At 41.8% G+C, this 23,058-nt stretch overlaps 1 protein-coding gene across 8 annotated transcripts in view; it reads left to right on the top strand.

The window, feature by feature from the left end:
• Window positions 1-23,058, top strand: part of IGF1 (insulin like growth factor 1) — a 78,658-nt gene that overhangs the window by 37,458 nt on the left and 18,142 nt on the right. For 4 of the 8 annotated variants that reach the window (XM_086401048.1, XM_086401047.1, XM_086401049.1 and 1 more), the window contains exons 3-4: window positions 19,112-19,293; window positions 20,763-20,970. In XM_086401048.1, the coding sequence (XP_086257174.1) occupies window positions 19,112-19,293; window positions 20,763-20,924 (344 nt within the window). In that variant the 3' untranslated portion in view covers window positions 20,925-20,970. The remainder of the gene's footprint in view (window positions 1-19,111; window positions 19,294-20,762; window positions 20,971-23,058) is intronic. The other 4 variants (XM_086401053.1, XM_086401052.1, XM_086401051.1 and 1 more) reach the window with 1 other exon arrangement.

Here is a 23,058-nt window from a genome sequence, read left to right as displayed (position 1 = left end):
GAAAGAAACAATGGAATGATAGATGTCCAGATGGTGGCTCTCTTCAGTGTGGTAGATTCCCCAAGGAGAAAGCTTCCCAAGGGGTAGGGGTGGCTCTGAACCTCTTACAATTTAGCTGCTGCTGCTGCTAAGTCGCTTCAGTGGTGTTCGACTCTGTGTGACCCCATAGACGGCAGCCCACCAGGCTCCCCAGTCCCTGGGATTCTCCAGGCAAGAACACTGGAGTGGGTTGCCATTGCCTTCTCCAATGCATGAAAGTGAAAAGTGAAAGTGAAGTCACTCAGTCGTGTCCGACTCTTAGCAACCCCATGGACTGCAGCCTACCAGGCTCCTCCATCTATGGGATTTTCCAGGCAAGAGGACTGGAGTGGGGTGCCATTGCCTTCTCTGTTACAATTTAGCAGGGGTCTGCTATTCTGAACCAATCCCCCTTAGCAAACCAACCCTCTATATAGTCTATTCTCCTAGACCTAGACTTCACTTTTGCTGGGATGTCGATGGCTGATAATGTATTGAAGTGAAGTGAAAGTCACTCAGTCATGTCCGACTCTTTGCAACCCCATGGGTATGGTCCATGGAATTCTCTAAGCCAGAATACTGGAGTGGATAGCCTTTCCCTTTTCCAGGGGATCTTCTCAACTCAGGGATCGAACCCAGGTCTCCTATATTACAGGCGGATTCTTTACCAGCTGAGCCACAAAGGAAGCCTGATAATGCATTATTCCTTAGTAAATTATTGACATTTCCAAAGGACTCTTTCATGTGCTTTAATCAAAAGAAGTGATAAATGGAAGGAATTTCAGGATACAGTTGCCTTAGTTCCCTAGGAATTTGATAGACATTTCTGGAAAATAGGAGTCCAAGGTCCATTAAATATAGGGAGAGTGGACTTCAGTACTATCAGATAGATTTTTTCACTATCGAATCTCTCACAAGCTTGAACAGGCTGGTGAACTTCCAGACTCTCTAAAATGGGATAATACATATAGCTGTTTCCTAAGCTTTTTGCGTGGCTCTTTGGTGAACACTGGGCTGAAGAGGGGTCTTAGATCCTATGGTGTCTTTTGACGTTGACTGTAGCACTTGGTATATGCTGTGCAGGCCAGCTGGATGTTTGTGAAAGGTAAAATAGGAACACGACTGGCTTCTCTGCAAGCCTGGGCCTGTATTTCCCTACTTTCCTCAGATCATGGGACCTTCAGAGTGTCTGAATTTCCACTTTCCAGGAAAATCCACAAACACACATAATTATACACCATGTAGAGGATTCACAGGCTTCTTACCAAAACTCATCTCTGGACTAGAGGATTTCTAAGGACCTGTTTGGTGCTAAAGTTCTACTAAGTTTCTGCTCTCATGTTGACCTGTTGGTTCATGTTTCTTATTAACTTCTGAGTTTCTTGGGGTTAGACCAACTGTTCTCCCTCTTCCCAAGCTCCTTCAGCCTTGATGGAATGCTCAGTACACAAAGGATGCTAATAAGTAACAGCCAGGGAGGGTGGGGAGACCCCTCAACACAGAAGTACCAGCCAACCCTGGGGATACCCAATTGGCTTCCCAATTAGTGAATGAGGTCATTTTCCCTCTGATGTTTTCCAGAAATAGATCTGTGAAGAAGGCGTGCACTGAAATGACCTCGCAAGGCAACGGGAAGGAAGTGACTAGAAAGGGAATCATTAAAAACCCAACTTCTTCTTTAAAGGGAAATGGAAACAGGGACCTGGAGGAAGGTTATAATTGCCAAGCCAGCAGTGGCCCCTGCTTTCCTCCCCCTGCTCCCAATATGGATTTCCTGCCTGCGGGGCAGCATTTGATTTAAAGCTATGGGAGCCTCACAGACGCTCTCATGAGAAGAGCTCGGCAAAGAAATAGAGCAGCGTTTGTCCTCTTCCTGCCACTTCTGCATGGAAGCAGTTGGATTAATTAACCCTGTTTCCTCAGCAGGGTTGATCCTGACACTTGCTCAAGAAATGCTGATGCGTATGTGGAGCCTGACTGACAAATAACAAATTATGATTTTTTCCTTTTTTGCAAAAATGGATGCCCTTTGGTAGATATAACCACCTGGTTCTGTATTTCCCTTGCACACTCCTTTGCCATGAGTTTTGAATGACCCGTGAAAAGAGGTTTTGATGATGTGGTCCTGAGAGTGTGCCAAAAATCCACCCCCCCCTGTTTGGCTTCTCTGCAGTAGCCTGGGAGGTTAAAGGGTGAGGACATAGAAACGATAGATGTGGATCCTTGGGAAGTCTGTTGTCTAGAAATAAGTTTTACAATTGAGCAGACTGGCTTGAATACCCACCTGACAATTTGGAAGTGTAAAAATAAATTGAACCTGGTCCTTAGAAGAGGCAGCTTTCCATATCAGAGGATGTCCCTGTGTTTCCAGCTTTCCACATGGCCAGGGAATTTGTTTAGGCTCTAATTTCCCTCCCTGCAAACTGGCTTGTTGTCTTCAGGTGCTAGCAACAGTCAGAATGACACAGACCATGCAAATAAAAAAGGCAGGGAAGGGAAAAAGGTCAACATGTGTTTTTTGTTTCAGAGTAGTTTCTTACTTTGGAGGGTTATGATTTTTTTTTTCTTCTTGCCGTAAAACTAGATCTGCTACTAGACTAACATATGGTTACCTTTATTGGCCAATTATCAAAAGAGGTAGGAAGTCTTTATGGAGTCTTGAAAGGGTAAGGGGTCCTTCTCTGGATGTCAGTCCTCATTGGCCCTTTCCTCCTAACCAGCGCTCCTCCATTTAGTCATATATGACATCCTTATGTTAGATGCCTGTATCCCACAGAGACCAGAAACACAAGGGCATCATCTGAAGACTTGGAAATGCAGGTTTTCAGGCACCAGCTCACACTTCCTGATACACAAACTGAAGGTGGCCCCCAACAGTGTTGTTTAACCAGAATTCTGGATGACACTGATAGATGCACAGCCTGAGAAGCACTGATACGTATCGCTGTGTAACCACCCACCGCGTGACGTCTGAGTCACCTTGGGCCCAGGTGGCTTCAAGAGTCCCCACAGGCATGTGAACCTGAAGTTGGTCTTTTCAGTGGGGATTAGGAGGCAGTTACGTGGGTGGAGAATGTTTACCATTTGAAATAAAACAGAAAATAAAGACTAATGTATAGATTAAGTGCTAGTTTGTGATGCACAAAATAATCATTTTGCATTTTCAAAGAGGTTAGCGGGAATGAAACCCTCAGACAAGAGTTCTCTCAGGGGCTGGAGGGAAACTCGCTTGCTAGACTCAGACTCCAGCCACTCTGGGCAGTGGTCTTTGAACTGTTGAGGCCAGCATCTCTGCACTACAGCTTCCTTTCAGGTTGTCACAGGAATCAGGGTCATGGAGGGCATGGTGACCTGTGATCCCATTTTCATCTGTTTTGTTCGTGTCTTATCCTCAGGACTGAGAGCAGTGTCTAGAATATAGTAGATGTTCAATGAACATTTGTGATGGAATGATTATAAGCAAGAGAGGAATAACGTAGTAAAAGGAGGACAGATGTGGTCAAATCTGGAGTTAGATGGGCTGTCAGAGGTATTACTCCCTGAAAGCAGGTTGAGAGACTCCAGGCTGGGCAGGACAAGGTATTCCAGAGAGGACCTGAGTTCAGAAGGATCATGAGAGCAGAGACTTTGCTATTTAGACCACAAACTCCTCCGCTCCTTATGGGGGTGTGATGCTGTCAGCGGCTATGCTCCTGGGGATCCCCTCCCCCCACCCCAGAGAAGAAAACTTGTAAGTACTTGATGATTTTGAAAACTGAGAACCAAGGTCTCTTGTCATCAATTTCATTTTTCCCGGTATTTCTTCTACTTGGCAAACTTTTGGACGCACTAGGAAACTGCAATTCAATTACTGCACTAGTAATTGAAAACAGAAATTGGTTCTTTTATTCTAATTCACAGGATGCGGGTAAGATTCCTGTTTATGCTCCACCTTGATGGTTTCTTTTCTAATCCTGGGGGAAAATCTGGATATAATTCTCTGCTTTGGTCCTTATAAGAAACTGTGGGCTTTCATCAAATCAGGATTTTCTGATATTATTTGGGAATTTATTCTTACAAATGATCTAGAAGTAGAAAGTTATATGCACAGAGACACTTATTGTTGCATTAGTTAAAATAGTAATAAAACTGGACATAGCCTAAATGTCTAACAACAGGAAAATGGTTTAAAAAATAAATGGTGGCAAATCTACTCAAGCAAATATTCTTCAGCTTTAAAATTATAATTATAAAGATTATATAACAGTATGAAAAATGCCTACAATATAATGTTAAGTGAAAAAACACAAAAATACTACCTTGAATTTAGGCTGTGACTGTACCTGTGTCAAACTGATGCATGCATCTGGGTGAGAACTAAAAAAAATTTTTTAATTATGATATTTGATTTGTTGGGATAGCAAGAGTCTGGTTAACAATTCTCTTTTCAATTTCTGCTAAAGTTGTTATGACTTTGTGCAATTCAAGGGGATTGGAAATAAGATGGTCTGGCTGCATGACAGAGCTGACTGCCCCTTTTGAAAGTGGAAAGAATCGCAGTGTACTGGGTGAGATGTGAGCACCCAGCCATGCCTTAAACTGCAGGGCTGCCCAGACTTTTTTCTCGAGGGTAAAAGCCATGCATGACATTCCTTCTGGCACTCTCTGGAATACCTGGGCTAAACCTCTGTCTGACACACTAGCTCTAACCCTGGAGTTGGTGGGCTAATTTAGATACCCTTCCCCATAGCCATCATGGATTTTAACATTATGTGCCTTTGAGGATCCCAGTAATGGTATCAGCTTCAGAATTTTTCCTCATCTGAGAATTCTCCCACTTTCAAGGCATCCCCAGTTGAGATGAACTGGCTCGGCAATCTACTAGCTATATAATTTGGGTCAAGTTACTTACCCTTGCTAAATCTCCATTTCCTCCTCTGTAAATGGATACAGTAATAATGCCTACTCCATGCAGATGCTGTAAATGAAATAAGACAAGAAAAGTAACATTTACTATACAATTTTAATAGAAAGCATTCAACAAAGGGAAATTGTTGGTAATATATTATTGCAAAGGCATCCGTCTGTTCTAAATGTGAAATAAATAAGTTTAAACATAAAATGGACAGAAGAATGAAATGCCCCTTTCAATCTCCAGAGAAACTTGCATTTAATGGAAAAGGTTCAAACCTCATTTTATTATACCTTTAGGTCTTAATATAGCTCCTTCTTTCTCACTAGCTAATCAATAGCTTCTAGGTTTTAGTGTTCCCAAGTGTTCTTGCACATGAAGATATTGTCTGCACCACTGTGTTTAAATCAAGGAAAGGAAGCTTAACTGAGCATCAAACCAGGTAGTATGGTCTGCCTAGTAACTCTGACACTTGAAGAAATGCATCATTTCAGGCTAGATAGAAGGCTAGAAGAAAGAACCACAGGTGGTGATGCCACAGATGACTAACCCAGATGGGGGAGATGAGAAGGCTGGAAAGCCAAGAGCCACAGCCAAGGACAAGAGAGGAATTTGGTTTGAAAGGAGAGTGTTAAGACATCAACAGCCTGGAAGAAGAAGTCCAGGGTGATTTGTGGCCTCTTGAGTACCAGGAAAAAAGATGTGGCAAAAGAAGGCACAGATGTTCTGAAGAATGCAAGGAATTTATGATGGTTCATAGTCTGACCGCGGGAAATGCCTGTAGAGGGCAGATCTCAGTGGGCCGCGGGAGCACTGGTTCATTGAGAAGATACAGGAAGACTAGGACTTCACAAACACCTTTCTCAAAGTATCATCCTGAACCAGGAGCAAAGGAGGAGGAAGAGGAAGACAAGAACTTGCTTGAGAAGAAAAATTAACAAATTTAGTAAGTCTTTAGAAGTAGATTAAAATATTTCTAGAGCAACAGCCCTCTTTTTCCTGTCACTCTTTCTTGTGAAAATCGTTATCGAAGACTTGGACTGATATCTCAACAATGAGGATGTTTGTAATGCTCTCTACATTCTCTTATCAGAATTCCTGCTGCTCAGAGTCAAAACGCTTCACTTCTCCTCCCATCCCTATTACACAGAAGGTGCTGCAAGACCTTGACAATCATTTCTTCTCATCAACCTAAAGGTTTATACATGCAGTTATACAATATTATACAATTAATGTTATACAAATAGGTATTTAATTGACATTGTGGTGATTATGGAGACCATACCCATTAAGAGGTCACTGGATTTTATATTCTCCTTTCTCAGACATGTGGGAGGCTAGTTATAGGATTATAAGGAAGCAAGTACTTGCTTGAAGGCTGGAAAGAGAGAACAGAGGCTGCTCTGTTGGACAGCTATGCATTTTGCTCCTGAACTTGGGCCCTGACTTTCTAATAGAGTTAGGTCAGAGCTAATCATGGTGGCTCAGTGGTAAAGAATCTGCCTGCCAATGCAGGAGACACAGGTTTGATCCTTGGGTTGAGAAGATCCTCTGGAGAAGGAAATGGCACCCCCACTCTAGTATTCTTTCTTGGGAGGTCCCATGGCCAGAGGAGCCTGGCGGACTACAGTCTGGGGTTGCAAAAAAGTCGGACATAACTTAGCGACTAAACAACAACAATCATGCCAAATATTAGCATCAGCAGTGCCTTCATGCAGGCTTTCCAAATCCAGACCTGAGCCAAAGCGAGCAGACAGAAGGCAAGTGTTGAGGGAAATAAAATATCCCACAAGCAGTTATCCTGGCCCAGTGTCCCTGCGTGAAGGAGCCTCTGCAGCTGTAGGACACATCAGGCCTCATGTTGCTTGCTTCTAATGAGGCCAACTAATTCTGCAACCACGGACAGGTTTTGTGATAAATTGGGAAATGACTTCTGGGGCAATTGTCTCCAGTTCTCAGAAAGAAAATTCACAGAAGTGAGTGACTGGCTCAAAGGCCAAGAGGCCATTGCCTCTGAGTAGGGTCCCAGAGTAGAGTAATGTGGTCATTCACAAGTGTGTTTGAGTATGTGAGAAAAAATAAAAATGAAAAAGTTTGGTTTCTCCAGCCAAAATTACAAGCTGAAAATGTTTTCCGTTAGTAAAATAAATAAGAGAAGCAGAGATTTTTCTTGATTGATAATAATATTTACTAAAAGCATTGAATGAGGTTTGGAGATAACAGACATGATATTGATCCCAGAAGAAGTAAAGAAGAAAACAGGATTTAGCTTGGAGATGAGCCGCAACCTAGCCACACCTCTCTCTTTATTCATACTTCACTTGTTCAATTCAGAAAAATAATATTTGGGGGTAGGGAAGGAGATTGGGAGGAGTGGGGTGGCTAAAACTGAGTTCTTTGATTGTCAGATGACTAAGATACTTCTTAGTTGACCTTGAAGTCAACGTCAAGGACAGCTATCATATCCAAAGATATATGAACTTCTAAAATACAATAATTTGAGGAAAACTGTTGAAGTCTTAGTCATGTTTAAGCAAGTAAACATTAAGGAGGAGGGAAGAAAATTATGAGAGCAAAATTCTATAGAAAAAAAAAAGAAATACAGAATGGTAGGATGAGTCCAGATTTTAGCTGAAAGTTTCTGAGATAACATAGAAAGAAAGAAAGTGGAAGTGAAAATCACTCAGTCATGTCCAACTCTTTGTGAACCCATGGACTGTACAATCCATGGAGTTCTCCAGGACAGAATACTGGAGTGGGTAGTCTTTCCCTTCTCCAAGGGATCTTCCCAACTGAGGGATCTAACCCAGGTCTCCCTCACTGCACACAGATTCATTACTGGCTGAGTCATCAAGGAAGCCCAAGAATACTGGAGTGAGTAGTCTATCCCTTCTCTAGAGGATCTTCCTGACCCAGAATCTAACCCAGGTCTCCTGCACTGCAAGCAGATTCTTTACCAGCTGAGCTACTAGGGAAGCCCCTAGATAATATAATCACTCTCCAAAGGAAACATTCAGCCTCAGTCTGCATACTTGCTTGATATTCTGATGAATCATATTAATGCTATCACTTGCTTGAGAACTCCCTGTACAGGTTTCAAAATTTTAACAACCTCAGCATTAGTTTATTTTATAAAAAAAAAAGTCTAGCACTTGTAAAACCATGCTTATAATGGTCCTCTTTTTATTTTGTCCTCTGGGCAGATGTTGGATACCAATGACAGAGATGATGACCTGTCTGGATGCCCATTCATGTTACCAGATAAAATAACATGCAATTGTAGATGGAATTTTCTGGGGACTCTGCACCTGTCCCCCCAGGAAGGAATTGAATATCACACAGAGGATTCATATACCATAGACAGACACTCAGGAAGCCAGTGAAATAAAGTGTTACCCATACTGAATACTAGGAAGTTCAGTGCTCTGGTCAACAATATGAACAACCCTTCTAGGACTTATCACTTACCTTTAGAAGATACAGCTTTGTGAAATGTTAAAAGACCATGTCCAGTGATTTCTAGAAAGACTATTCTCATACTCATTCTGATTTCCAAGTGCCCACACAAGCGAGGCCACTTCCTCATGCCTCAAAACCTTTAGGATCTCAGTTTTTGAGATGGAAACTGTTTCTGTTTAAACAGCTCCAGCAGATGACTCTCTGACCTTTCTTAGCCTCCTAATTCACACATGTATCGTGACTTTGATCTGGCTTCTGCATTCCCCCTACATGGTCTTGTCGCCTTCCCTTACTCAAACGCACCTCTATATTGAACATTTCCTCTGCTTTCCTCCATCATACTCAATGCTGATCTCTACTTTTCTTAAATTAATCTGAAATATCAATCTTGTTTTTGTCTAAAATTAAACCTGACAAAGAGGAAAGTCCTAGTTCTTTCATCAAACTTTTCTTCAGTAGATTCTTCTCTATCATTAAGGAAAAGCAGGCTTCCCTCATAGCTCAGTTGGTAAAGAATCTGCCTGCAATACAGGTGACCCTGGTTCGATTCCCTGGGTTGGGAAGATCTGCTGGAAAAGGGATAGGCTACCCACTCCAGTACTCTGGCCTGGAGAATTCCATGGACTGGGCTGGTAAAGAGTTGGACACAACTCAATGACTTTCACTTTCAGGGAAAAACACTTATGCGCCATATATGCATTGTTGATTAAAAAGTGGGCCCCAGGGCCATCTAGATAATCCTTAGAGTCACATTGTTAGGAGTGCTTGATGTTACCCAGTACTTTGTCTACGTGAGAAAACAGAATCTCAGAGAATCTGTGTGACTTGTGAGTTTGCACAAAAAATCTGCGGCTGGAAGCCAATGTTGTTTTCAGTATACCATATTGCCTGCTTTCTTATTTCCTCTCTGCATATGGCACAGTGCTAGGTGCTATAGAAACACTCCCCAGGACTTTTCAATTCAGGAACAACGCTGTTGACACACCAGCATGAAAGGGACATCACATACAACCCAACTGGCACTGAAGTGCACACAGTGCAGTTATTTATATCCCGTAATGCTCTAACCATCTCTCCCTCCCTCTCTCCCTCCCTGCTTCTCTCCTGTGTTCAACCTGTCGCTGACTCTGGCTGTTGCTTCTCTGCAGTGATGCCAAGGGCTGTCTCTGCTGCTGTGGAGGCTATTTTCCAACAGCTCACTCCCTGATGCAGGCCCGGATGCCTCTCCCCACAGGGCCTCCACCTCCCAACACTCTCCCTCAGACACGCCAGACTGCCCTGGCAGCCGTCACCCCTTCACCTGCCATGCTGACCGTGTCACACCCACCCCTGGGAAAATCTCCAGATGTACCCTGAGCAAAACACAGAGGCCTGAGCGAGGAGACGGATGGGGAGTAGGGCCCCTGAGAACACAGGGCAGGTGCCAAACTGAAAAGAAAAGAGAAATGATAGACTTTAGAGTGAAACTAAAAATAAAGAGAATGTGTTTTAATACCCCTTTGGCTGATTCACCTTCCTGTGGCACGAGAAAGAGGGGTGTCGCCCTCTATTCATGAAAGCCTTATGTTTTGCCTGCGAGGCCTCTCTTCCCACATTTGAAAGGGTAAACTGACTGTAACGTTGTAAGTATGGGAGATAACGTGGTGGTGGCATGGCTACAATCTCTACCTTGGAGCCAGATTCATCTTACAATTTCCGTCAGAGTCTTTCTCAAAAAAGTGAGATAACTCAGGTCCATATATGTGATTCCTCAACATCCCTTCTTATTCCTTCTCTTGTTTTGTCTGTTTTCATCTCATTCAGGCATGGGTCCAAGGTGGAGTAGAGATTAAGTGGGACTGGTGACATTGTATGCTTGCTGGCTGCTTATTTCCAAAGCATGGTTGGCAGGAAAGGGAGCCTTAGATTTCAGTCATTTCAGAGAGGGAACTAAACTCTAATTCTTACCCTACTGTGAACTCAGAATAACATGAGCTTTGGCCCTAAAGTGCACCAGTGAGAAAAACCATGTCAGTGATTGTCGATAGCAGAAGATGAGAAGATATAGAGGAAGAAGAGAAAAGAAAGAAGGGAGGAACACATACATTGGTTGAAAGTGTTGGGGGGACTTCCCTGGTGGTCCAGTAGCTAAGACTCCCCAATGCAGGGAAGCCTGGATTCAATCTCTGCTCAGGAAATTAGATCCCACATGCCACAACTAAGACCCAGCCCAGCCGAATAAGTGAATTTGTAAAGGTTAAAAAAAAAAAAAAAAAAAGAAAGTGATTGGGGAACTACTTCTGACCATATATTTTGTCTACACCTATCCCATGCCTTGCAGCATTGTTTTGAAATAAGTAAATAGTTACAAATGCTGAAAAACCAATTATTTTAGTGAGTGGATTATTTGGGAGAAATCAAAGGTAACAAGAGTTCAAGATAAACCCATATAACTTGTTTGACTCAGTTGGAAGATTTGTTCTTGTAAAGTGCCTATTCCAGATTAAAACTATTCACTTTAATGGAGAACAGTCCTGTCTTATCTGGAAAAGCCATCTCTTCACAAAACTTTGGAAAGACACATTTTTAAGAGGAAGAAAGGAGGAGCATACCTGCCCAGCTAGCCCTGTTGACCAACTCAACTCCATAACAATAGTAATTATAACAGCTAACATTTATGAGAATTCCCTGGTCAACCAGTGGTTAAGATTCTGCACTTTCAGTGCAAGGCGTGCAAGTTCAATCCCTGATTTCACATGCTGTGTCGTGTGGCCATAAATAAATAAACACAAATCAAAAAAACAATTGCTCTGGCTCAGTTCCTCATTAAAAAAAAAAGGAACTAATGGAGTTTATTAGACATTGTACAAAACATTTTATATACATTCTCATTTAGCTTTCATAACAGTCTACCTAGACATTATAGATTACATACATTCTCATTTAACCTTCATAGCAGTCTTTTTTACATAAGAAGATCTGAGTCTTAGAAGATTTGGTGCCTTGCCCAAGGTGAATGATGAATAAGTGGCAGATTCCAGATTTGTCTGACTCCAAAACCTGTGTTTTAGCCACATGTTGCCTCCTTCACTGGTATGACAGATGTCACAGGCAGATCATACTCAAATCCTGCAGTATGTCCTAAATAATGAAAACTATGTAACTGGAAAATGGTAGCTAATTTATATAGCAGGCCCAACTGAAATAATTCAAACATAAAAATGACCTCCTGGCATTTGATTATCTTTTACCTTAGACATTGATAAACCAAACCATTCCCTTAGGACAACATTTCTGTCCAGCAAAGCATTTCTCTTGCCAAAGTATAATTTTGCTGGCTACATCTGTCTCCTCCAAACCCTGGAATCAAACCTAAACTAGTAAATTCTGCTGACCTGGCAAGACGCTCGCCCTCCAGGGCATTGTCTCAGGCTAAAGTAATACATCACGTTGCTTCCCATTCTGTCGGCCCATTTCTCCAAAGAGCCCTAAAACAGTAATGTTTCTTCTTTGAATCTCTAGTTTTCTTGCCCGTAGGCCTTACGCTTTAGCTCCCTGGCCTTTGGGACACAGGCAGACTGAACAACAATAGTTTCACACCTGCCCTTGAGTTGGAGCTTCCAAAAGAAAAGCAGATTTGGAGAAAGGAGCAACCTCACCAAGCTCTGCTTCATTCCTTTCCTGCCCAGAGATACACAAACATTGACTTGATTGGGTAATGGAAGACTTTGGTCTTTGGGGTTATGGGGATTTAGTAGCTGGGAACGAGTTGCTGAGTTGTGGGGGTGGTGGCAGGTTGAACAGGGCCACAATTCCTAGAAAAGACGATCTCGTCCAATTGAGAAGTAGTGGGACCAGCAAACACTGGCAATTAAAAATTAACACAGGCCAAAGTGAAATCAATGACGAAATTTGATAGGTTTTCAAGAAAAGTTTATGACATGCCGTTCATAGAAAAGAGGACATTTTCTCAGTGTTCACTTTTATAAATGCCAAAGGCCAGACCTACTTGGAAAGACCCGCAGAAATGGCAGAAATGTACAGAGTCCACAAGCAACATATTAGGCAGGCAATAGGTATACATTTTGAAAAATTTCTTCAAAAACAATCTTAATTTTAAAATGTTTGACAGTAGTCTTGATACTGACAGGTAGTTAATTCCCCAATATGTGTTTGAGTATGTATGTGTATGTTGCTGCTGCTGGTAAGTTGCTCCAGTCGTGTCCGACTCTGTGCGACCCCATAGATGGCAGCCCACCAGGCACCCCCGTCCCTGGGATTCTCTAGGCAGAGCACTGGAGTGGGTTGCCAGTTCCTTCTCCAATGCATGAAGTGAAAAGTGAAAGGGAAGTCACTCAGTCATGTCCGACTCCTAGCGACCCCATAGATGGCAGCCCACCAGGCTCCCCAGTCCCTGGGGTTCTCCAGGCAAGAACACTGGAGTGAGTTGCCATTTCCTTCTCCAATGCATGAAAGTTGTGTGTGTATAGACCCTTGCTATTCTAAATGCATTATGATGTGGATAGTCTTAACAGCACTGAAGCCATCTTTCCATATCTTTACTAAGTACATGACCACATATATCTCAATGTTTGTTTCAATTCAAATGTAATTTCTATAGAATTTTTAAAGGCAAATATTGACTCATCAAAAGGCTTTAATTTAAATGCAAATCCTATGAACGCAGGAAATACTGACCATTCAATGTATTTCAATTGGGATCTAGGTAATGGCCCTATCACAATTTTCCTTACATTAGGAATTCATGAAAGGAGTTGTTTTCCCACATAAAGCCATAAAACAGGAAAGACTGAGAAGTGAATCTCATGTTTCCACACATGCAAATAGCAGTTAAAATGCTAACATGGAGATAAATTTAAGATTACTCACATTTTACCCAACTTTCCTACTAGCACCCCACGTAGAATTATGTCAACTGGATGAATTTTTATTAGATAAGGTGGTTCCATGGAGCATTGCTGCCTAAGAAACTAATCATTCTGTGTTATTCTAAATTGTATAAATTTAGAATTTTCTAAGTTTTCAAAACATCTAGAGGTTTTGGATAGATAGTTGGTGTAGGAAACCTGTCTGACTTCTACACATATTAACTGTAGTATTTGATTGTGTGATCAAAGTTAAATGCAAATTTGTTTTTTGTTAGTTAATAATCCATGTGTGTTTTCTACCAGACACATAAAGGTGAATTTTCTAGGAATAGCCCTGAAAATACAACTTGTATTACTTCTTTCTTTAAAAAAATTTTTGGAGTATAGTTGCTATACAGTGTTGTGTTATTTTCTGCTGTAGAGCAAAGTGAATCACCTATGTCTTATACATAAATCCCCTCTTTTTTGGCTTTTCTTCCCATTTAGGTCACCACAGAGCACTGAGTGGAGTTCTCTGTGCTATGTAGTAGGTTCTCATTAGTTATCTGTCTTCTACATAGTATCGGTCATGTATATATCTTAATTCCAATCTCCTAATTCATCCCACCCCGACTTTCTCCCTTGGTATACATATGTTTGGAGAAGGCAATGGCACCCCACTCCAGTACTCTTGCCTGGAAAATCCCATGGACAGACGAGCCTGGTAGTCTGCAGTCCATGGGGTTGCTATGAGTCGAACACGACTGAGCGACTTCACTTTCACTTTTCACTCTAATGCATTGGAGAAGGAAATGGCAACCCACTCCAGTGTTCTTGCCTGGAGAATCCCAGGGACGGGGGAGCCTGGTGGGCTGCCGTCTATGGGGTCGCACAGAGTCGGACATGACTGAAGTGACTTAGCAGCAGCAGCAGCATACATACGTTTGTCCTCTATGTCTGTCTCTATTTCTGCCTTGTAACTAAGATCATCTATGCCAATTTTTTTCAGATTCCACATATATGCATTAATATACAATATCTGATTTTCTGATTTGCTTCACTCTGTATGTGAACTGCCTTACTTTTTTTCCTGTTTTCAAAATACAATCAACTTTTCAATTTCCCTCTTTTAGCAGTTTCTAGAGAACAGTTTTAGTCCTTGGAACTCAAAGAGTAACAAGTGTATGTCTTCAGAATTGAATATCTCCCTATTCGGAAAATGTTTGCTTTTTTCATTATTTAAATACTGATTCTTCTAATCAGTGTCTCTTCTTTCCAATGACATAGTTAAAATAATTAAAGGAAAGCTTTCTCAATAACCAAGAGGGGAAGTTTTAAAGGAAATTAAAGTTGAGTACAATGTCCCAACTACAGTCTCAGAAAGCTATAAGAAACACCAATTTATGTAGCACCAATAAAGGCAGTACTGTTTGTTTTTTTTTTAACCAATGATGAATGACCAGAGTTCTTTGTTCCAGAAGTGATGACCCCAGTTTAATCTCAGTATTACCCCTTCTCCTTCCGAGATGGAGGGAAGCATCTTGCATCCATGACTAAATGTGACACTCAGCTAATTGGGAGGGTTTTGATGATGCCACAATTCTGCCCCAAGCCCTTATAACTAGCAAGTTTGCCCTGAAGATTATTGAATTACTCCACTGACCATGCATTATTTAAAAGGAAGTGCTATAATTATAGGAGCCAGCTGTTTAATCATTGGAATTCTGTCTGTTGGCCAACTTTCAAGATAGAGTAGAGCGCTGTGATGGTACTTTGTGTCAGTTTATGGAGGACTCAGGCCTAGTTAGGTGGTAGCCAACTTGTCTGCTAAGCAGCCTTTGGTCTGCATGCTCTGAAGCAAATCTACTGAAAAATAAATACATAAATATATAGACTTCCAAAGTCAATACTTCATCATCAAGGAAAATTCTGTGAAATTCTATACATACTTGTTCACTCTAACAGTTGAGGAAGTATATGGACCTTTCATAATGTTGGCATAACAGAACTCTGGGAGTATACTTAGTTGTAGAAAATATTTATTATCCCAGTCACCTGTCTTTTGTTACAGTATTGAGTACAGAAAAATGGTTTGAGCATCTTCAGGAACTCAAGTGAGAAATGGAGAACACATTTTAACCTTCTAACTTAGAAAATATTTGGACGTCTTTCTTGAAGACAATGTAAGTGGCTTCCAATCATACTGAACATTTAGTTGGCCTCGATGAGTTTTCTCCATTTCTTTACATATTGCCGAATGTTTGGAATAGAAAGGACCATAGCAGTCAGACACTGTTCAATACAGGAATATGCTCCTAGGATCTCTAACAGGTGTTCATACAGCCTTTACATAACTGATTCCAGCAATGGGACATTCATTACCTTTAAAAGAAGTCAGTCCCATTTTTTAACACTTTTGAGTTTAAATTGTTAAACATTTTTTTCTTATATCAATCCAACATTTGTTTCCTGTTCACCTAACAATTCTGCCCACTGGAGCACAATTATTGATAACAAGTGCTTAATGAGGAGTTTTTAAAGGTAAGGATTCCTTTAAAACAGTTCATTCTGTCTCATTTAAAAATTGCCCATAATGACAATAGGTGCAATTTTGAGATCATTAAAAATCTCTGTTTTTCTCAAAACTGATATTGTTGCAAATTATTTTACTGCTTTCCTGGAAAAACACATTGCATCAGGCTCCCAGTTCTAGCCCATAGCAACAAATATCTTTATTTTGGCTCTGGAAAAATAAGAAATATGAGGCATTTGAAGATAAAGAGAAAAACTTTGACCCTCTAACTCTGGCCTCTCAGTTGGTGAGAAATTTTTTGTTGTTGTCATTAAATATCTTAATGTAGAACCAGAAATCAAGCCTATAAGATACTTCAAAGGATCGATTAAACTTTAAAAGGCAAGGTAAACACTTGTTATATTCATATATTTTCAATGAAGTACAATTAGTCCATTGTAGACATTATGAATAGACAAAGCATCTTTCTAGGATTGCGGTGGCTAGAGATAACTGGTAGTTACGTTTATGTCAAAATCCAAGTCTGTAATATTTAAACAATATTAAAAAACAGATATAGACATAAGGTAAACTTTCTTTTTAGAGCATTACAGAAGAGTCCTAAATTTCTCTGTTCCTAAATTCACTGATCTATTGACTAAAAAGCACAGCTATTTTACAGACTGAGCCATGTTGAACTCTGAGCTCATCTAAGAGGTGACAAACCAGATGCCTGGTGTGTACTATTATTTTTTGCTGTGCTGATGATTACCTTCTGTCTCACAAGAGGAAATAAACCTGTGGTGAGTTTCATGCCTGTCGACAGTCACAAAGAAAGTAATATGCAATATACACAACGTTTAATGGTTAAAGTCTTCCTCCAGTGGCATGCAAGGAACTCCAGAACCTATGGAGTGTCAGGAGGAAAACAGAAGGGATGCTTAAAACAGAGGTGCAAAGTAGGTCCTGGGATCACAGAGATTATCCTTCCCCATCTTCAACCCATAAGGATAAATTTTGAAATTAGTCATTTCTAAGTTAGCCAAGTTTGAAGTTTTCTGAAACCACTCCTGCCACTTTACCTCTAAACCTCAAATTATCATTCCAAATTCAACAAGTGAATCTCAGTTATATCCCATTAAGAAATGTATTGTTTCAGCAAAAAGCAATTGTTACCTGTGGTGGATGATGGGGACAGTTACCTCAAAGTAGGCTGAGTCACCTTGCCCTCTCTCCCACCCCAAGAGAAAGCCAAAGTGTATCAGCTACTCTCCACTGGCTGACCTCTTCAGTCTCTTGAAATGGCCACTGAGTTAAAAGTATGTAGAAGTCCTTTGTGGGTCACAAAGAACCACGTAAGCCCATTTGTGTCTTTAATTTATAGTTCCAGGAAAATAGTATGTAAACAAACAAAAAACAAAAACAATAGCAAAATGCATTGCTTACATTGCTCAAGGGACCATATGAGTCCTGGTTTGCCCTGGCTGGCGAGCAGAGGCAGAGAGTCTTCTGCACTGGGCAATCCTCCGATGGCAAGTGAAAGCACCATTGAGGTTCCAACTGAACACAGCTGCCCCGTCCCTTCCAAATCCCTCAACCATGAGGAGCCCACAAGGTTTGCCCTGAGCAAAAACAGCACACCCCACCCAGAGAGACCACAATTGAACCCTCCTGAGTTTCTATCCCCAGCTGCCCTAAGAATGACAATAAACCTGCCTTAAAGGGAGGAGGCATCCTCACTTTACAGTGCCAAGCATCAGGAACACATTTGGATTCTTAGAAGATTCAACGAATGGCTGGCCCCTCGGGCTGCAAGGCGGCCAAACTAGTTTGGTAGCAGGCCATGACCATGGGTCTGATCTCCTTCAACTAGGGAGTTCAAAATATATATAGGGATTTTGACTCTCAAAACTCCACCCTGAAGTACAGCATCATTATTACATGCATGTAAGAATTTCTGTTTAAAATATAATGCTGTCTTCTGTGTCAGAAATTGAGATTGAACATACATCACATTGACTAATTGGATCCTTCTGGGTCAATGTTTCACAAATTTTCTTCCACGAAGCCTGGACATCAGTGAAGAAGACTGAGGCCCTCCACCTCCCAAGGGAGGAAAGGGAGGCAGAGAAAGTCAAGATCCATGACTTTCTTGCATAAGCCATGGCAGTTTCACTTTTGCCTATTTTGTATACTGATGTATAAGTAATATTTGTTGTAACAAAAGTCCTACTATGACAAAAAGTTTACAAAGTATTCAAGTATGTTTTAATTTAGTTTCATATAACTTGTTTTGCCCTCTTTTTAATTCTAGAGCCAGGGAAAGTGTGGCCAAGTCAAAACAAAACAAAATAGAATCAAACTAAAACCTACTTGCCAAGTAAAGAGGCCTAATTGATTTGCAAATATCAAAAGAAATTTGATTCATGGTGTTCCCTCTGGGCAATCAGAATCAAATGAAAGGTGGACATTTAGTTCATTCTTAGTCTAGTGATTATTCTATCAGAAAACAGAGCTGATGGTTCTGGTCCCTCTAAGGTGATAGAAGAAGTCCTATCACATTGGTATTGCTATCAGTTCAAGTTCCAGAGCTTCTGGATGCGGTCAGTAGCAATGCTGTCTCTTCACAGACCCTATATGATCCTAGAAAGTGATGCTCAAAGCAAGCTAACATATATTTAGGATCCACTAGGTGTCAAGTAATGCACTTAGTACTTTTCATACAGTAGGCTATGTAATCCTCAAGCAATCATTAGAAAGAACATATTAACTCTCCTTTACAAATGGGTAAACTGAGGCCCGGGAAACTTAAATGACTTGTCATTTGTGTATGTCACTCCCAACTCTGAGTCGAGGTTTCCACATCAGTTAAGTGATGAGACCTTCCCAGATTTAAAACCTCTTTGATTTTCTGTCTGATGTCATAATGGAAGCAGATAAGACAAAGAACAAACACTGGAGCCATCCTGTGCACAAAAACCATGCAGATTTGCTAAAAAGATTAAGAAAATGGAAAACATGATCTTTTAATTAATTTTCCTAGCAGCCTCCCAATTAAGCCAATATATAAGGAGAGGTGAGGATTGGGCATAGACAAGATCCTTGACTACAGGTGGCTAAGAATTTGAGGACAATTAATACAAATAAATGAATGATGAATGAGCTCTTGCCAATGAGAGTGGCACTGACTGCTGGAGACATACTGGAATCTGGAAAAACCTGGGAGGGTCAGGAGTTGTTGGAGGAGCTTCAAAAGAAGACTAACTTATAAAGGTGTGGGTTGACATGGTGTGGGGAGAGGAGTTTTCAGGGGCTGGGTGGAGCAGTGAACACAGCCTATTATCCCACTCTAAAGCTAGGCCTCTCTCTGTTTGATCTGAACAGACAAGCCCACGGGGTACGGCTCGAGCAGTCGGAGGGCGCCCCAGACAGGAATCGTGGATGAGTGCTGCTTCCGGAGCTGTGATCTGAGGAGGCTGGAGATGTACTGCGCGCCTCTCAAGCCCGCCAAGTCGGCCCGCTCAGTCCGTGCCCAGCGCCACACCGACATGCCCAAGGCTCAGAAGGTAAGCCTGCCAGGGGTGGCGGTGAGGGTCGGCCATCTTCGCGAGATCGGAGTTATGAGGCTGAGCCTGTAGCAACTTAGCAGCAGCAGCATCCGAAGAGTAATTCATACCCTCATAGACTTCTGGTTCGTAGGGTCAAAAGAACTCCATTCTCCCCTGAGAGGTCCATCTTTTCTGTCACTCCACATTGTAAGTTCTCCCTTCCACTACTGTGGCCCATCTGATCACTAGAAGATTACAGAGAAGAGTGACTAAACCTGGGCTTTGGCATCAGACAAAACTGACATCCTAGCTTTGCCAATCACCAGCTGAGAGCCCATGGCCAAGTAGTGCAGCCTCCCAAGCCTTTGCTGATGAAACTATCAGTAAAGATGGGATAGCAGTACCATTTACCTCTTCAGGTCATTAATGTGCATGCAATGCTTTCCACACTGCACAAAGTAACTGTCAGACAAGTGTTAAGTTCTGTCATAACTGTATGAACAAAGCATGTGACCTTTCAAGTCCTGATATTCTGTAAACATGCAAAGAAAAATAACACTCTAAAATTGGAACTAATAGAAATTCACATTTAGTGGCAAATACAAAGAAAAAAAATAGAAATTTCAGTTTGGCTCTGAGAATAGCAAGAAAATTCTAATGATCAAAATCTGCAGGTGTCTGTTACTAAGAGCAAGACTTTAAACAAGCCTTAGAGGTACTGTCTATGCCATCAAAAATATGTAAATCATCTGATCTGATGCACATTGATCACTTGATAAACCTTTGCTGAGTGAGGGAATGAATGGGTGAACAAATGTATGTAGGTGATTACATTTCCTTCACTAAGTAGAAAGAATGAGAACTAAAGAGAAGGTGAAGAAAATGAGGAAGAATGAATAAGGAAAGTTAAATGCTCTCTGGGGACTCTTTTGAAAAAAAAAACAACTACTGGTTTTAATCTTTGGAGTCAAAACTAGCATTGTGCAGAGGGCACATGATAAGCGATCAAGAAGCTCCTAATGACACCTTTGCTGCTTCCTGGTCCTCATTTGCAGCTGAGGCTGGAACAGGCACCTTCGCAGACATGTGACCCCAGGGAGCCACCCTGAGTGATGGAAAGGGACTGGCACAATCTGATTCAGAGAGAACACAGGAGCCAGTCGATGTGTCAGGGAGCAAGCCCTACATACCTTTTAGGTGAATGTGACTGGGAAGTGTGCTCAAGGTGAGCAGAGGCAGGTTAAATCTTTCTCTTTCCAGGTGACCCAATGCCTTTCAATTTCTACTTTGGGAGGGGGTGGGTGGTGTCAGAGATGAGTCCCTAAGTTCTGGAATGGCAGGTTTAATAGTGACTGAGGTCCAGACACCTCTCCAGCACCAGTGCTGTCTTCTGCAGCTATGGAGCCAAGGCATTCAAAGGCTCTGGTCTTCGGGGACACCAAGGGGACCACCTGTTCTCAATGCAATTATTTTTGTGATGTTTACAGTATCAGCCCCCATCTACCAACAAGAAAATGAAGTCTCAGAGGAGAAGGAAAGGTGGGCCAAAGAAACGCCCAGGAGGGGAACAGAAGGAGGGGACGGAAGCAAGTCAGCAGATGCAAGGGAAGATGAAAGAGCAGAGGAGAGAGACTGGAGCTAGAAACTGAACACAGGCAAGAAAGGAACACGGAGGAAAGAAAGACTAAGACAGAGGTGAGGAGGCCGAGAGAGAAGCAGACAGAAAGAGAGGAAATGGGAGATGCCATAAAGGAAAGGAAGAAAAGTAGGCCAGCTGGAGCTAGAGAACGCTTGGGACAGAAGGGGGAGAAGAAACCTGTTGTAGGAAGTGGCCGATAAACATGGAGAAAGGGAAAAGTAACATATAATGCCTGAGAAAATCCAAATAAAGACAGTGGCAAGAATGAAAACATGAACAAAAATTACGAAAGAGGGAAATAAAGCAATATTCCCTTCCCCACGGAAAAACAAGAATTAAAATAAAAATCAAGGTTTTTGTATGCATTTTAATTTTTTCTGTGAATTTTACAAGAATTTCCATGTCAGTAAATGCCCAGAGTTAAATATTAGCCCCAAATTTTCAGCAAGACTGAATTGTGTCATAAACATTCCCAGATTTCCTTCCCTACAGTGTGACTGGAGGCTGCATTTCTTAGTCAAGCTCGGGCCAAAGGGCACCCAATATTTGCCTAAAGGCCCGTGAGGCCTGAGAGCTTACCTATGAAAGGAGGGCACTGAACTTTGTGCGTGTGCACTTTGGAATCAGATATGAAAGATGTATTAATGTGCTAGGGCTGCCAGAATAAAGTACCACGCCACAGACTAGGTGGCTTACACAACAGAAATTCGTTTTCACACATTCCTGGAGGCGGGAAGGCCAAAGTCGGAGTATTGGCAGGATCAGTTCCTTCTGGGAGCTGTGAGCGAAGGATCTGTTTCAGGTCTCTTTCCTCCACTTGGAATTGGCCTTCTTTTCCCTGTGTTTTCACATCATCTTCCCTCTGGACAAATCTCTGTGCCCAGATTTCCTCTTCTTATAAGGACACTAGTTGCTGCTGCTGCTAAGTCACACACTAGTTATATTGGGTTAAAATATGATCTGCTAAGTCGCTTCAGTCGTGTCTGAGTCTGTGCGACCCCATAGATGGCAGCCCGCCAGGCTCCCCCCAGTCCCTGGGATTCTCCAGGCAAGAACACTGGAGTGGGTTGCCATTTCATCATGATCTTATTTTCACTTAAGTTATCTGTGTAAAGACCCCATCTCCAAATACAGTAACATTCTGAGGTACTAGGGGTTAGGACTTCAACTTGTGAATTTGGGGCGGGGGCGGGGGGGAGTCAGCCCTAAACCAAAGACTCCTGATGTCTGACTACTGCCCTATGATTCCATCACCTATAAACTTATCTCTCTCACGCATGCACCCCCTCACTCCTCACCCCCCACCCTCCTAGATATTTAGACCTGAAATCCTATGAGTCTATGTTCCATGAAATACCAGGACCATGCTATGTTAGGGCTGCAAAAGGACTCAAAAATTTGCTTCAGTCCCTTCATTTTAAAGATAAGGATACTGAGATCTAGAAATGGCTGAAGGATGGCTGAAATGGCTGAAAATGGCTTGGTTTCTAAGCCACACCCTCTTTCTGGCCAGCAGAGAACAGCACAAAATCAACATGGACTAAGAAAGAATTCCGAAAGGCAAAGATGGGAGTGAATGAGAACAAAAGCACTCAATTTTCTTGAGGGTAAAGAAATGCCAGGTAGAATCACAGAATCTGAGTCTTAAAGATTTTCCTCCTTCAGTTTCCTTGATTTAAGCAGTAGGGTTAGTATCTTCATAGATAATAAAGCAAAAAGTCTCAAGATCATTCAAATTGTGAATTAAAAGAGCTAAGGGAGGATGCAAGAGAGACAACACAGGGTAAGAAGATGATAAACCAAGGAGTGAAGCATTTCATCCAAATAGCCCACTTTGAAGATGTCAAAGTATAAAGGAACATCCTTTCTACTTGTCCTTCATGCCCCAGCCATTCTTTCTACTTCAGGATCATCCTTTGTCCATGGTTCACTGAAAACCCAGGATATATGATATATAGATGTGCCCAAGTCTCAAGCCAGGAGGAAAAAGTTTGATCACAAGCTTGTCAGAGTATCGTATGGGAGCCAAGACACTGCTGTTATGGTTGCAAAGTGGGTCCTGGCTTATCAGAACAGATAAAAGCCAGGCTGGAGCCTGAGCCCATCTGGCCAGCCACCTTCTTCAGGAGACTCCCAGTTCTTCT

Source organism: Bos grunniens, chromosome 5 (genome assembly GCF_055505025.1).
Source record: "Bos grunniens cultivar Pamir isolate PY7600 chromosome 5, Bosgru_T2T1.0, whole genome shotgun sequence".
In the NCBI taxonomy this organism is placed as follows: Eukaryota; Metazoa; Chordata; class Mammalia; order Artiodactyla; family Bovidae; genus Bos; species Bos grunniens.
This window is presented reverse-complemented; position numbering and strand designations above follow the sequence as displayed.